The 15,576-nt window shown below is 48.4% G+C and overlaps 5 protein-coding genes across 5 annotated transcripts; 3 read left to right on the forward strand and 2 right to left on the reverse strand.

Annotated features, from left to right (window-relative positions):
- Positions 1 to 256: 256 nt before the first annotated feature.
- N7483_002804 (cytochrome c oxidase subunit VI) lies at positions 257 to 1,143 on the forward strand (the record flags this gene model as incomplete). Its single annotated transcript, XM_057086241.1, has 4 exons — positions 257 to 444; positions 615 to 660; positions 801 to 918; positions 1,025 to 1,143. The coding sequence occupies 4 exons, from the start codon at positions 257 to 259 to the stop codon at positions 1,141 to 1,143; spliced, it is 471 nt and encodes a 156-aa protein (XP_056952390.1).
- Positions 1,144 to 2,054: 911 nt separating this feature from the next.
- N7483_002805 (glycosyltransferase family 15 protein) lies at positions 2,055 to 3,462 on the reverse strand (the record flags this gene model as incomplete). Its single annotated transcript, XM_057086242.1, has 4 exons — positions 2,055 to 2,211; positions 2,272 to 2,890; positions 2,987 to 3,250; positions 3,321 to 3,462. 4 exons carry the CDS (start codon positions 3,460 to 3,462, stop codon positions 2,055 to 2,057), a joined length of 1,182 nt encoding a protein of 393 aa, XP_056952391.1.
- Positions 3,463 to 3,723: 261 nt separating this feature from the next.
- Positions 3,724 to 6,438, forward strand: N7483_002806 (uncharacterized protein; the record flags this gene model as incomplete). Its single annotated transcript, XM_057086243.1, has 2 exons — positions 3,724 to 3,798; positions 3,874 to 6,438. 2 exons carry the CDS (start codon positions 3,724 to 3,726, stop codon positions 6,436 to 6,438), a joined length of 2,640 nt encoding a protein of 879 aa, XP_056952392.1.
- Positions 6,439 to 6,978: 540 nt separating this feature from the next.
- On the reverse strand, positions 6,979 to 11,061 carry N7483_002807 (phosphoribosylformylglycinamidine synthase; the record flags this gene model as incomplete). Its single annotated transcript, XM_057086244.1, has 1 exon — positions 6,979 to 11,061. The coding sequence occupies one exon, from the start codon at positions 11,059 to 11,061 to the stop codon at positions 6,979 to 6,981; it is 4,083 nt and encodes a 1,360-aa protein (XP_056952393.1).
- A 1,780-nt stretch (positions 11,062 to 12,841) lies between these two features.
- On the forward strand, positions 12,842 to 14,572 carry N7483_002808 (MFS transporter; the record flags this gene model as incomplete). The annotated part of the gene is made up of 3 exons (XM_057086245.1): positions 12,842 to 13,271; positions 13,327 to 14,262; positions 14,316 to 14,572. The coding sequence occupies 3 exons, from the start codon at positions 12,842 to 12,844 to the stop codon at positions 14,570 to 14,572; spliced, it is 1,623 nt and encodes a 540-aa protein (XP_056952394.1).
- Between the last annotated feature and the right edge of the window lie 1,004 nt (positions 14,573 to 15,576).

Raw genomic sequence — 15,576 nt, forward strand, 5'->3', positions numbered from 1 at the left:
AGAGATGACATCAATTAATGCACTCGGGAGCTGCCATCTACGGCTCCACCAATCACATATGAGTGTTTGAGATCAATCAGCCCCGGGCCATATCGGCGATGACTCAGCATTATAGCCTCAGGCACCGACACCACACCACCCGCAAAATCCAGCCGGGTACACGACAACTTCGTCCTCCTCCCTTCCCCGTCTACATCCACTCTCCCCTCACCACCTTCCCTGTCAATTGACTTCGGTCCCAACCTACAGACCCGACATGTCGTCTCTTTCCATCTTCCGTGTCGCCACCCGCGCCGTCCGCCCTGCCAGCTTCGTCCGAGCTCCTATTGTCCGCTCCCGAGTGCAGACCCCAGTCATTCTGGCCGCTCGCGCCCGCAGCTTCGGCACCACCTCCAAGCTCCTCTCCGGTCACGAGGATGAGACATACGAGGAGTTCTCCGCCCGGTACGATCTCTATTGCTTGCCATTGAAGGCGGCGGAACCCATAGGAAGAGGGGGAAACGAGGTCTCGGCACTGCGCCCACACGTCTTGCTCGAGTCTCGTATCGGTGCTATTATATGTCGAATTGAAGAATATTGTTCCTTCCCATACTGACTGAACAACTCAATCGCAGATTCGAGAAGGAGTTCGACGGTGTCCAGGATGTTTTCGAGCTTCAGGTAAGGCATTAATCTATCTTAGACCCCCAAGAACTGATGCGATATCTGTTCGCCGATCTTGCCCGATCACCAATCCCCATCCATGAATATCTCACCACCCAAAGCAAAAATCAATAATTGACTCTAACTGTTTCACTCAGCGCAACCTGAACAACTGCTTCGCTTACGATCTCGTCCCCTCCGTTGAGGTCCTCACCGCGGCCCTGAAGGCCGCCCGCCGTGTTAACGACTTCCCCACCGCCGTCCGTGTTTTCGAGGGTATGCGCACTCCCCAAGGCGAAACACAATGATAAAGATATTATTGCATTTCTCAAAAATCAACTTTGACGATCAAGACCAGAGTCATAACTAACTCGTTCAATAGGTATCAAGGCTAAGGTCGAGACCCAGGACCAGTACAAGCAATACCTCGAGGCTCTTGAGGGTCTGCGCCAGGAGTTGGGCGTTGCTCTCCGGGAAGAGCTCTACCCCCAGGAGGAGTAAATTAGCGTCTTGAAATTCTTCCATTTTGTGTTCTTACACCAAACCACCCCCGCGCCTCATCGCTTTTTCTTCATACTCCGTACCGTACCCGAAATCTCTCTCTCCATCCGTCACCGATGGCTGTGATCATGCGCATCCGTTCGCGTTGGCTGGGGCGCTGACCGGGTAGAAGATTGAAAGCTGTATACATACTTTAGAGATCTCCTGTGTTGTTAGTGCTGTTTGGAAAGGGTCTTGTGTACCTGAATTGGTGCTTAATTCATCTTCTCTTGTTCATGATAGCCTTGCTTCTTCATAATGACTTTGTAGCTCGCGTAAACTACTGGGATGTGACAACTTGAAGATCTATTCAAATGTTCATACCGTTTCCGGTTCTGACTCGGATCATCATGATCTGTATAAAATGACGTTCCATCAGGTCACTCAAGCTATACATATGTATGATTCAAGCAAAAAAAGAGTCTATTTCGATATTCTTCAGAAAAACATCTTCCAGACAGGAAAAACTTGAAACAACCGAAGATGATCTTAGAGAAGACCATAAAGCTCGCATATATAGAAGACAATCACATCCAAGGAAATTTGGCAATGTGCAATCAATATAAGTACAGAGAAGACGAGGCTGCTTCAGTACCCAAAGGAGCAAGCATCCACAACCAGGGACATATTTTATGAAAGTGAGCAAAGCCTCAAGAAATAATCAAAAATGAACCCCCAGAAAGAAAAGAAAAACAAACAGAAAATTGGGCACAAGAGTTCATCAGTAGGTATGTGTCCGCTCAAAACGCCGGAAGCCAAAACCATCGAGTGTCGGGTGATCTACTCATCGGGAATGCAAAGGGGAAATGCGAAGTTCAACAAGTCATGAGATGACGGGTCTGAAACGGATATTGCCGTTCATAGTCCATCACTTAGTGAGTTCCGACATACTTAAAGTATGACGGGCGGCAGTCTTCCTGCGAGAGCCAGTCCGCACCAGCGTAGGAATGGGCGGTTTGGCAACCGGAACACTTGGGTGAGTTGGGGCAGTTGAAGTAAGGAATGTGGTTGTATCCAATATCGCGGAACCTTCAGGGGGAAAACGTTAGTATGTATCAGGCGGGACAACAAGAACGAGATTAAACATACCAGTGCACCTTGTCAGCGTCGGCGAACAAACCAACACCCAGAGAGTGAACTGGCGCATCGCCCCATCGCTCGTAGAAGAAACCACCGGCACGATCCAGATACTGGAAGTAAGACTCGTACTTGTCACCGCGGAAGAAGTCCAGGTCACCGATCTCGAAGTTGGACCAGAAATGGCAGGTCGAGTAACCGTTAGCGATCTCATTGTGCTCGGGGCGAATCTTGTCTTCGGTAATCCAGTCCATCATGTTGTTCTCGCTCAGGTAAGTGGGGTTGGCGGCCAAAAACTCCTTGGTTGTAGGCCAGAGAGTACGGATAGTCTGAGGCGCGTCGTATAGGTTGATGGTAAAGCCGTAGGTCTTGTTACGGTCCTCCATGTATCGGAACACATCGTAGTCGACATCGCAGAAGAACTTGACCTTGGGTTCAATACGCCAGTAGTAACGCAATTTCTCGAGGGCGGGGTGCTTGTAGAACATGCCACTGTTCCAGCGGCACATCTGGTGATAGGAGACCTTGGATGCGTATTGGATGTTCTCCTCCTCCAACTTCTTGGCGGATTCCTCGAAAAGATCCATACTAATCCAGCTAGGAACTTCCCAGTGCTCCTTAGGGACCAATTCTGTGAGCCCAAATAAGTTAGATGTATTCTAATATCGGAGTAGAGGAGATAAGGTGGGGAAAATGCGGAAGACTGGAAACGCATTATACGACGAACCGTATTGACACTTGGCCTTGGTGGCAGCTTGAGTCTTCTGCTTGAAGTCTTCGGTGAAGGGAACGTCGTTGAAGAAAATATAGGGGTAGTTGAATTTGCCGTTCCAAGTGCGCTCGAGGTCGTGCATGGTGTTAAGCAAGTCGTGAAGCTCCTCATTGCGCACCAGCGAGATCAGGGCGGCATTGGTGCGCGCTGGCTTTTCGCTATCGGGGGAATAATCATGTTCGTCTGCTCGCCATAAAACTCCTTCCGGTTCACCCGTCGCTATATCCTAATATCAGTACATGTGTTGGGTGTTGGAAAGTTGACTCTGATAGAGTGGCAAGAGACGCACGGTCTAGAAGGGGATCCCGAGTCATGCCGTTCACTAATTTTGTGGATGGTTTTTGAGGCGCCGAGCGCATATTGAAGATGAGAAATAGAGTAAGTAGAATACATACTGCGCCCAGCATTCGAATGGGGCGTGCAATCGCCATGTTGGAAAGCGATTTAGGGGTTGCAAATAATTAGATGTGAAAGGGGGAGGAAAAGAAGCTTAAAGGGAACAGTTGATGGACTCCGGAGCCACTTTACTCCATTGAGTCTGGGCGCTCGCCGCGTCATCCAGTTGGCTCTACTCCGTAGTCCACTGGTTATTCTTATCTACTCCACTTTTACTTCTTCAAAGTTGCTTTTAACCACATCAATTTAGAGGATTGTTCATTCACGGTTCAAATTCAGGGTTAAAGGGTCTAATCATGGCTCTCGCAGCCTTGAGTTCCCTGACTGATGAGCTGATTACCACCATTGCAAGAATCCCCGCCGATCAAAGGGTGAGTTGTGTAATTTATGTGTTTTTTGTTTTTCCATCTATTGGTGAGATACTTGGCGCTCATTACCCGTATTAGGACACTGCACGCGTCGCACATCTGAAGCGACGTGTAGAAGGAGCTCTGCGCCCCGGTGTACATGGCTTGACGGATCAATTTGCTGTGACTCGTCAGTTGAATGGCCTGCGGGAGAAATTTCAGGTTGTCAATCGAGATGAACTGGCAGAGGCTCTGCATGATCGTCTCCTTGAATTGGAGGATCACCGCAAATCATGGTCACCAGAGATCCTGAGCTTGCTTTTACAACTCTCTGATCGTCCAGCTCTTTTATCCAAGGTGGACAATCTTTCAAAGCCAACTCAGGCACCTGCTCCAGAATCATTGGCATGGTCCGACTTGAAGGGCATAGGCGGGCCTTTCGGTGACGAAGATATCTGGGAGAAAGTCGATTTTGCTGCAGATTCCTCCGATGATGAATTTGCATCTGTCTCCAGCATAGAATCGCATCATCGAATTATACCTCGTACACCCGAGATCCCGGAAGAGGACTACATCATTCCAGATGAAGTCTTCGTACCGGGAGAAGACCGAGAATTAATGAATTCTATAGAAAGCGTCCAGTTCTGGAAACCAGGAAATCATGCTCTGGTAACCCGACGGATAGAAGAGAATTCCAGAGCTATAACTGAATTGCAGCTAGCCAGAGAAGTTATCTTCATGCTACAAGGTCTGCCGACCTCCATATTCTGGCGCCTCGAAGGTGATATCGTGGTGGATCGCAGATATAACCTTGCACATTCATCCACCGAAGCCCTTTCATCACTACTACATGGTTTCACTCAGATTGGGTCTAAGTTAGATACTGTCCGACAGTTTGCCAGCCTCCCACAGACGATCCCCTATATGCAGACCTTCAGCCGAGGTCTCGAGGCTCTATTACTTGAATTTGACGGATTCCTTTCCCGAACTCAATGTCAATACCTTTCTCCTGGATCCACAGTCAGCCTTCTTCAGTTGTTGCACGATACTCGAATTCGTTCCCATCATTTAGATTTACTGGCAGAACTCATTCTCAAAGCGAGTCAAAATAGCTCGCAGCCCATGCTGTGTCTCGATTTGCTATTCGACACAGTCTGCACACTAGAGGCTCTAGGTGACGATAACACATCGAAGATGCTTGCCACGCTCTTCTTCTCGTGCTTCAAGACCTACACTCGCTCTATCCAACTATGGATGGAGACTGGGCAGGTCGACCCCTTGGACAGTGCCTTTTTTGTGAGAGTGAATTCAATGAACGGGGATTTGCGACTTCTATGGCATGACTGGTATGTGTTGGATGAGGGATTTCAACGACAAAATATCCCCAACTTCCTGGAACCTGCCGTCAACAAAGTCTTCACCACAGGAAAGAACATGGTCTTTCTACGTCATTTGAATGCTCTCCCAGAGGATTCTGAACCATCTGAACAACCAGAGGCCATATTCAACGATCTCAAATCTTCTGATTCATCCCTATCCTGCCTTCCATTTTCTGCACTGGTGGACTCCACATTCGATAAAATAGTCAATGCAAACCATTCTGTCAGTGCAGGCATACTACGGTCAGAGCTAGACGAACAATGTGGTCTGTTGAGCTCTCTAGATGCCCTGGAACTTGTCTATCTTGGCAAAGACTTGAGCATACTGGGAACGATTGACAGCAAGATTTTTGAACTAATGGACCGTGGCCGCGCGTGGGATGATAAGTTCTTGCTCACTGAATCAGCAAGAACAGCTTTCAGCGTTCTGCCTGAAATTGATCCATCAAGGCTAGTGGTTCGATCCGAAGGATCTTCACAACGCGATCCACAGAACCAAAACCGATCTGTTCGGTCCCTTGAGTCAATATCAATTGACTACGTTCTCCCATGGCCTGTGGCCAACATCATTACTGATGATGCCATTCATTCATTCCAGCGTATCGCTACTTTCCTCATGCAGATACGGCGTGCTAAATATGCACTCGTCAGACAGCGCATACGGGACGCACGTATACCCAAGGATCATACAGAGCACAGCCTCGTTCATGGTCTCCACCACCACCTTCTATGGTTCCTCGATATCCTCTACTCACATCTCACCTACCTTGTCATTTCAACCGCGAACGAATCACTCCGCTCTACACTCTCACATGCCAAAGACGTCGATGCTATGATCACCGCGCATCAATCATACTTGTCTTCACTAGAAGACCAGTGTCTCCTTTCCAAAAATCTATCTCCAATCCATGAGGTCATTATCAACATCTTAGACCTTTGCATTTATTTTGCAGACTTACAGGCTGCTCATGCATTCGAGCTCGCTGCGCTGGAGGATGGAATTTCTGATTCCCGCTTTGTTCCAAGTTCATCAAGACGACACTCACAGCCAGTTGACGAGCTTGATAGCGATTCGGACAATAATGAAGATGATGTCTTAGATCATGAACAGACATTGACGATCTCTTTCAGAGAGTCCCCGTATGATCTTCGCATACGAAACCTGAAGGGTCAGTTTGACCACTTGGTTGGTTTTGTCGCGGATGGCTTGAAGAGTGTTGCTCGCGCAGAAGGACTTCCTAGTTGGAATATTTTGGCAGAGAGGTTGGAGTGGAGGAAGAGCTGAACTCATCATGGCATTTGAAATCGTGCATCGATGGACATTTTTGGATTTCGCTATTCTCCGAGTAGGAGACGCTCATGACTTTATGATTTTAAGTTTAAAAATTGCATTAGCTTTGATGACAGCAATCAAATTTGACAGGCTAAGCATTTCACTGCTCCAGATTTCAAGACCCAAGTTATTAGCTTTATAGCGAGTATAATGAGTGGTAGTTCATCGTCGGAAAATTGATTGAAGGCATGACTAGAGCTGAGTGCTAGTGCTAATGGTTACTATTATTCGGAAGAATGGGCAGATTATTTGAAACTTGAGTAAATTTTTGTTATAAAGTTTGGTATATCTTGACTATCTTCCATATAGAAGACTAGCATTGCTAGTCATATCTCATTTCAAGTGATTTGTATCTCGTAAATGCTTTTTCAAAAACCGTTCCACTCCAAATTGCCGTAACCAAGAAAAAAAAAGTATAAACAAACGAAACATAGCATAATGCCAGAATTTCGAAAGGAAAAGAAACAATGTTCCAAAGTAGCTTTGGAATATTTAACCAACCCAGCGTCTGGCACTGAAGAAGATACGTCCCCAAGGACCAATCTCTCCCCACTGCTCAGCATTAGGAGGCAACCAGCTGGCAATGCCGTTCATGACAGTACGCTCAGGGTGGGGCATGATAGCCAGGACACGACCGTCAGGGCTGCGCACACCGGCAATACCCTCGGGACTGCCGTTGGGGTTGAAGGGATAACGAGCAGTAGGCTTGAGAGTAGCGTTGTCAACGTAACGAACAGGCGCAAGACCCTCACGGACAAAGTCAGTCGCAGAGGTACCAGGGGTACCAGCGAACGAGGCACGACCCTCACCGTGAGCGACAGCAATGGGAAATGAGGAACCGTCCATGCCGTGGAAGAAAACGCTGGGGCGAGAAGGATCAGGGTCGGAGATGCGAACCATGCATACACGGCCCTCGTACTGCTCACTGGTGTTGCGCTCAAAGCTGGGCCAGTTACGAGCACCAGGGATAAGCTCCTTAACACGAGACAGGAACTGACAACCGTTGCAGACACCCAGAGCGAAGGTATCGGGGCGCTCGAAGAAGGCCTGGAATTCCTTGCGAGAGTTGTCGTGTAGCAGGACAGACTTAGCCCATCCTTGACCGGCACCCAGAACATCACCGTAGGAGAAACCACCACAGGCGGCAAGACCGGCGAAGCTGGCCAAAGAGACACGACCAGAGATAATGTCGGTCATGTGAACATCGACAGCAGCGAATCCGGCGGTGTTGAAGGCAAAAGCCATCTCAGCCTGACTGTTGACACCTTGCTCACGCAGAATGGCAACACGAGGCTTGTTGCTGAAGGGTGAGTACTGGGACAGGCTGGTCATGATAGGCAGACCACGGTCCTTGGGGTCGAAGGTGGCGTTCCAAGACAGACCAGGGTTGGCATTGTCCAGGATGTTCTCAAACTCCTGCTCTGCGCACTCGGCATTGTCACGGATCTTCTGCATGTGGTAGGAGGTCTTGGCCCAGGTCTGCTGCAAGTTGGCACGGGTGTTACGGTAGATTAGCGAGGCCTTGTGGTAGACAACAAGATCCTGCTTCTTCTTCTCAGAAACACGACCAATCTTGTGGATCAGGCCGGCAGGAGGTCCGCAGGTAGCGAAGCAAGAGCGGAACTGAATCTCATGCTCCTTGCGAACCTGGAAAACGGCACCGAGTTCCTCGTTGAAGAGAGCCTCAACAACATCGGGAGTGTGGAAGGATGCAGCGATGTTGTCAGTCATGATCTCAACACCACAGCGACCAGCGAACATCATCTCAGCGAGAGTGGTCAGCAGACCACCATCGGAACGGTCGTGGTAGGCCAGCACGATGCCAGACTCCTGGAGCTGCTGGGTAGCATCGAAGTAGTCACGGAAGATATCAACATTGCGGATATCAGGGCACTCAGAACCGACCTCGTTGAAGACCTGAGCAAGAGCAGAACCACCCAGGGCCTTGCGACCGAAAGCGAGATCAACAAACATAAGGACAGTCTCACCGACTTCCTCGAAGCTGCGAAGAGCGGGAGTCCAAGTCTTGCGGTAATCTCCAACAGGCGCGAAGGAGGAAATGACGAGCGACATGGGGGCAGTAACCTCCTTGGCCTCGTTTGAGGCCTCGTCCTTCCACTTCATCTTCATGGACATGGAGTCCTTTCCAACAGGAATACTGATACCAAGCTTGGGGCACAGTTCCAGACCAATGGCCTCAACAGCCTCGTAAATGGCAGCGCCTTCACCAGGGTGGCTGCTGGCAGACATCCAGTTGGCCGAAAGCTTGACTTGGCTGAGACGGTCAACCAGATCAGCAGCGGTAAGGTTCATCAGAGCCTCGGCAACGGCCATACGAGCCGAAGCAGCAGGAGAGATCAGAGCCAGAGTAGGCTTCTCACCCATGGCCATAGCCTCACCAGACTTGACACCCTGGAGCAAAGATGTGGCAGTGACAGAGACATCAGAGACGGGGGTTTGCCAAGGTCCAACCATTTGATCACGGGCAGTAAGACCACCAACAGTACGGTCACCAATGGTAATCAAGAATGACTTGGAACCGACCGCAGGCAGGGAGAGGACTCGGTTAACGGCTTCGTTAACAAGCTCAACCTTGGTGGAAAGGGAAGGCAGGTATTTGGCCAGGCTGGAATCAACAGCAGGCAGAGTCAGCTTGCGGGAGTCCACGGTTCTGGTCATGCGCGGCGGCTTGCCGAACAGAACAGACAAGGGGAGATCAATGGGAGATGGGTATTCCTTGGAATCCCGGTCAAGGAGAATCAGTCTCTTCTCCTCCTCGGAGGTGCCGCCTCCGCGACCAACGACGGAGAAACCGCAGCGCTCACGCTGGGCGATGGCGGTAAACTTGTTCATGCTCTCTTCTCCGACAGCAAGGACGTAACGCTCTTGAGCCTCACAGCACCAGATCTGCATAGGGCTCATGCCCTTGTCGGCGCTGTCAACCTCACGAAGCTCGAACTTGGCACCAAGGCCGGAATCGTGGATCAGTTCGGGAAGAGCGTTGGACAGACCACCAGCACCAACATCGTGAATAAACTTGATGGGGTTGTTGTTGCCCATTGCGACACAGGCATTGATGACTTCCTGAGCTCGTCGCTGAACCTCGGCGTTACCTCTCTGGACACTGGCAAAGTCAAGGTCTGCGGAACCTTCACCAGAGGCGATACTGGAGGCAGCACCACCACCAAGACCAATAAGCATAGCAGGGCCACCGAGGACAACAAGGAAAGAGCCAGGCTTAACAATATCGGGGTTCTTCAGGGCATGTTGAGGGCGAACAGTACCGACACCACCAGCAATCATGATGGGCTTGTGGTAACCGCGCAGTTCCTTCTGGCCATTTCCGACATCGATCTCAGTGAGGAGTGTACGGAAATAACCACCGGTGCAAGGACGACCAAACTCGTTGTTGTAAGCAGCACTTCCAATAGGAGCCTCCTGCATGATATCGAAACTGCTAGCAATGTGGTTGGGCTTGCCAACATCGAGTTCCCAGGGTTGGCGAAAACCGGGAATCAAAAGATCAGAAACACAGAAGCCGGAAAGACCAGCCTTGGGGCGCGAGCCGCGACCAGTAGCACCTTCATCACGGATCTCTCCACCAGCACCGGTAGCGGCACCAGGGTAAGGAGAAACAGCAGTGGGGTGGTTGTGAGTTTCAACCTTGGCCAAGAAGTGAACAACTTCCTTGGTGTGCGTCCACTCGCCAGTAGTGGGGTCTGGAGCCCAGAAAGCGCCCTCAGAGCCCTCCAGAACAGCAGAGTTATCACTGTAGGCACTAACTGTGTATTCGGGGTGCTTCTTGTGTGTGTTGCGGATCATAGCAAAAAGACTGTTGGGCATCGGCTTACCATCGATGACCCACGAGGCATTGAACTGCTTGTGGCGACAGTGCTCGGAGTTGACCTGAGCGAACATGAAAAGCTCAACGTCCGTTGGGTCACGGTTAATGGCACCATTAGGTCCATAAGCCTCCGCCAAGTAGTCAATTTCAGACTCATCCAAAGCGAGACCCAATTCTTTGTTGGCCTCCTGGAGAACTTGCTTAGGAGTCTTATCACCACCCTGCAAAGAGATGGTCTTAAGGGGAAGAGTCGCGTGTTCGGAGAACATCAATTGGAGGTCGGGCTCCTCTTCGCTGATAATCTGGGTCATGCGATCATGCAGAAGGTCTTGGTAGTTGGGCTTGTAGTCCTGAGCTCCGTCCCGAAGGCAAGAGATCTTCATACCGCGCTCAATACGCTTGACAGACTGACGGAGGCCACAGACGTGGGAAATACCGGTAGCCTGAGAGCTCCATGGCGAAATGGTTCCGGTCCGGGGGAAAATGTAGTAGGTATCAAACTGGCCGTCGGTGGCATTGAAGGTCGGAGGGATATCGGTGATGTCGCCGTACTGCAACAGCTGCTCGAGAACAACACGCTGCGCATCATTCAAAGGCTGGGAGGTGTGGACGTAGTGAACCCACTGGGCCCGAACCTCCTTCACACCCAAGCTAGCAGCAACCGCCTGGCCACGGGAGTGGGAGAACGCCACTGAGCCCGGGATGGCAATGTAGGAATCGGTGGAAGTCATGGTGAAGGAATACTTCTCCCGATGAGACGAATTGAGTGTATACCCTCCTTAAGGAAGGGAGGATTGGGCCTCTCAAGTTTTTGGCTTGAGCAAAAGAGAAACCCCGCGATGACTCTTCAACTTTTTTTGCAAAACCATGAGTGGCCCCGCCCTATGCCGATTACGGCGAAGGCGGTGCTTATCGTGAGAGTCACATGATGATAAAGGGTGTTTATCGGCTTATCAGTCCCCAACATCTATAACTTCAAGGATTCTCTCAAGCACTTTCAGGCTTTATCGAAAGAAACACATTGACTTTTGCCGAAAAAATCAGCATTGAAGTAAAAGCTGTATTTTCAAAGAGATCCATCAAGTTATCTAACCGATAAGTCAAACCACATGGAATTCCGGTAGACTATTGATCTTAACTCATTCCCGTCGGGAAAGAAAAGCAAGTGGGGCATTGGAGGCAGTTGTATGGCGACGACCACAACCTTGGAAGTGATGATGAGGCCTTTAGAAAGGCCGAAAGCAACGTCACTCATACATTGAGACGAAAGGTTGGTCAACCAGAGAATAAACCATCCATAACCTTGCCGTCTAGATACTGCCCGTGGACAAGGTGCATGTTGTTGCCCAGAAGATGAGGACCAAAATCCCAGTAGATTTGATTAGCAGTGATTGCCAGTGCACGTCACAAATTCCAATGAACTACGGAGTACAAAGTACCAATATCTTCAATAAATGCATAGATGCAAATGTTTATGCAATGATCTGAATCGAATCATCTAGCCACTCAGCTGCTTGGCGTGATATTCTTAATTGCCTAATTGGGGACGGTGCATTCTTCCAAAAGTGGTAATATGGTCCGAGGAGCATTTTTTTTGATGTGAAAGTTGTTAATTCAGATCATATGGCCATTCAAAATTTGGTACAATATTTAGATTAAAGGGTAAATGGACGGCATCTAGACTTAAACTAGGAATTACAGGCCGGAAACCCCCGAGTTTGGGCATGGACGCTACATGCCACCTGTGGACAGTCACACAACTACTACTAGATATCTGTAAATAGCTAAGCTACTCAATGTGGTGGCATGAGGGACTACATTCACAAGTAGTACATATGGGCTTTTTTCTCTTTGTTTAGGGCTTCAAATTCAATTTAACGGTCAATAGTTAGAAACTTCAAGCCTCAGTGTTATTTAGTACTCAGGGTGACCGTTAACACATGCAAGACTCTACATAGTACTCTGTAGATGTAAGGACAGATGATATGCACATATTTTTTTTCAAATCAAGTGGATTTGCCGCACGCCCATGAAACAAGTGTCTCTCATACTATAACTCCTCCAATAAAATGCAAAGATCCCTTTTCGCAGATTTCTGGGGTTGGCAACTTGGGATGAATATAATATCGTGGCATATTCCCTTTCTCGGCTAGTTCACTCCGTCCATATCAGGTAACATACAACGGCCGTGCCCTTTATGGTGGGGCCGCGCTCCCGTGGACCCGATATCAAAGCTTGGGAACTATACAATCATCGGAAGCTATCCATCAATGGATCATGCCGTTTGCCCTGGATTTTTGCCCCAATTTTTAAGATTTTGATAAGATGAGACCATGGGAGTGTGGTATAAAAACCTTCAGATACCCCTGTGAGAGACAGTTCTTAGTTCAACAAGAAGAACATCCAAGTATTACTACAAGCCTGTCTACCACCACACGAGCAGCTATTATCTGAGCCACATCACTCGCATACTTCACACCTGCCTGGCTACCTTATATTACCTGAAGCAACATGAACACACCCTGCTCAGAGCAGACCCGAACAGCACTGACCAGTCGGACCGCCTCGATGGGGTCTGTTGGTGAGCGAATGGATTATGTCGACCTCCCCGTTCGACAATTGAACGACGATGCGGATCTTCGAGAATACACTACTGAGACTCGTACAGGTGAAATCATCAAGCCTGTCAAGTCCAATGTCAACGGCCAAATGGAAGATTGGAAATTGGTGACTTTCACTGTCGATGATCCCGAGAACCCCAAGAACTGGTCGAAAGTTTACAAATGGTATTGCACCATGGTCGTTGCCTTCACCTGTTTTGTGGTTGCATTTGGCAGCAGTGTTATTACTGCAGACTTGACAGGACCAATGGACGCCTTTGGGGTCTCTCGTGAAGTGAGTTATGTGGTTGTTACAGTGTTTGTTATTGGCTTCGGTGTTGGTAAGTTCTCACAAATCTTCTATCAGGGCTTGTCGAGTTACTAATATGAGCTCAGGTCCAATGGTCTTTGCGCCTTTGTCAGAAATGGTTGGTCGACGTCCAATCTATGGCATTACTCTTCTACTTGCGGTCATCTTCGTTATTCCCTGTGCTGTTTCAAAGAACATTGGAACCTTGATCGTCTGCCGTCTGATCGATGGTATCGCCTTTAGCGCACCCATGACCTTGGTTGGAGGCACATTGGCAGACCTGTGGAAGAATGAAGAACGTGGCGTTCCTATGGCTGCTTTTAGTGCTGCGCCCTTCCTTGGACCTGCCATTGGTCCCCTGGTAGGCGGTTTCCTTGCTGATAACTGCGGCTGGAGATGGCTTTACTGGATCCAACTCATCTTGTCCTTTGTCGCCTGGGTTTTGATCACTTTCACTGTACCCGAGACATACGCACCCATTCTACTGAAGAAGCGAGCTGCCAAACTCCGAAAGACTGAGAACGATCCTAAATATACTACCGAAACCGAACTTGACCCTCGATCACTCGGACAGAAGCTGCGTGTCTTCCTTTTTCGCCCTTTCCAGCTCCTCCTCCTGGAGCCCATCGTTTTCTTTATTGCCATTTATATGTCAGTTCTCTATGGATTGCTGTACATGTTCTTTGTCGCATATCCGATTGTCTATCAGTCTGGTAAGGGCTGGAGTGCCTCGATGACAGGTCTCATGTTCATTCCGATGGCAATCGGTGTCTTGATGAGCGCTGCTGGAGCGCCATTTGTCAACAAACACTATCTCAAGATCTCCGAACAGTGGAATGGCAAACCCCCAGCTGAAATGCGCCTCATCCCTATGATGTGGTCTTGCTGGCTGATTCCAATCGGTCTTTTCATCTTTGCATGGACCTCATATCCTACCGTTCATTGGTTTGGGCCCTGTATTGCTGGATGGCCTGTGGGATTTGGATTTATTTTCTTGTACAACTCTGCGAACAACTATCTCGGTATGTATTATGCTTGGTATATGCACAATGATTAAGTGCTAACAACATCTTAGTCGATACCTATCAACACCAAGCGGCATCGGCCCTTGCAGCCAAAACCTTCCTTCGATCTATGTGGGGTGCCTCCACCGTATTGTTCACCGAGCAAATGTACAACCGGCTGGGATACCAATGGGCAAGCTCTCTCTTGGCATTCATTGCTCTAGCCTGCTGTGCCATTCCCTTCGTGTTTTACTTCAAGGGAGAAGCAATTCGTCGGTTCTCCAAATACGCTTTCAGTGATGATGAGGAACAAGGCGTCAAGGCTTAATTATTTTACCGCTGCCTTATCGTGCTGGTGTCCATGTCTTAATCAAATTTCAAGTTATATGTACCTAAATCGTTTTAGACTGTTTAATTCTAATGTTTCAAATTATTTTTAATAATTGTGCAGCACTGTTTACTGGTCCCTCCTGGGCTCCCGAGGTCCCTTCAAGTTTTATTGAAGGGTTGGTTGATCTTAGCACCAAGCTCTAGTAATCATTGTCCGCAACGCAACTGCCTATCCAGCGCTTGTACGGAGTACATCGACACTAGAACTCCAAAGCAGCAAGAAGCTAGCCTTGATCTAGTTGCACCAGCTCCAAGCCGCTGCTATAACAAGGTCATTTACGTAAGTAGACTGATTCTGCCATGTTGTACCACTTCCCAAGGTCTCTACTATCGAACACTTTTCGGTCCCTGTATATGGGTGCCTATAACAGCCATATGGCTAAAACCGATATATGGCCAGCACGTAGGCAGGAAAAAAAAAGAAACTATACATATCAACTATCTCTTACTTTAGATATCTTTTACTTTATCTATATCTTAATTTAACCTTATATATCATTGAGTCTTTATATATCGATAATAACTTGAAAGTAACAGGCAGTACACTGCACATGTGAGTAATCAAATTTTATTGAAGGAAACTTGAAATAGGATTTGGCTGTATAGCAGTTAGTTATACCCCCCTGTATCCTCCTGCCATAGAGACACTATGTACCGCCTATCTATGATTCTTTCCAGCAAAGATGTAGCCTACGACTAGTAAAAACATTGAAGTATGTGGACTTTTCGAACTTGAGAAATTGCACATGTGAGAAATTGACCTTGAAAATTTCAAACTTCAAGTTGAATGTTGAAGTTTAAGTTTCTGGGTTGCTTTTGTTCAACTTGAAGTTCCGAGTCCAACATTGAAGAATCCGAGTCCCTTGAAGTTCTGAGGAGAAATATAAATACTAGTAGGGGGTCGTACTATGCAAATGTTAGCAACCTTGAACTTGAGAGCCT

Source organism: Penicillium malachiteum (genome assembly GCF_028827825.1).
Source record: "Penicillium malachiteum strain IBT 17515 chromosome Unknown utg000001l:1.0-8184562.0:1.0-8186909.0, whole genome shotgun sequence".
Taxonomy (NCBI): domain Eukaryota; kingdom Fungi; phylum Ascomycota; class Eurotiomycetes; order Eurotiales; family Aspergillaceae; genus Penicillium; species Penicillium malachiteum.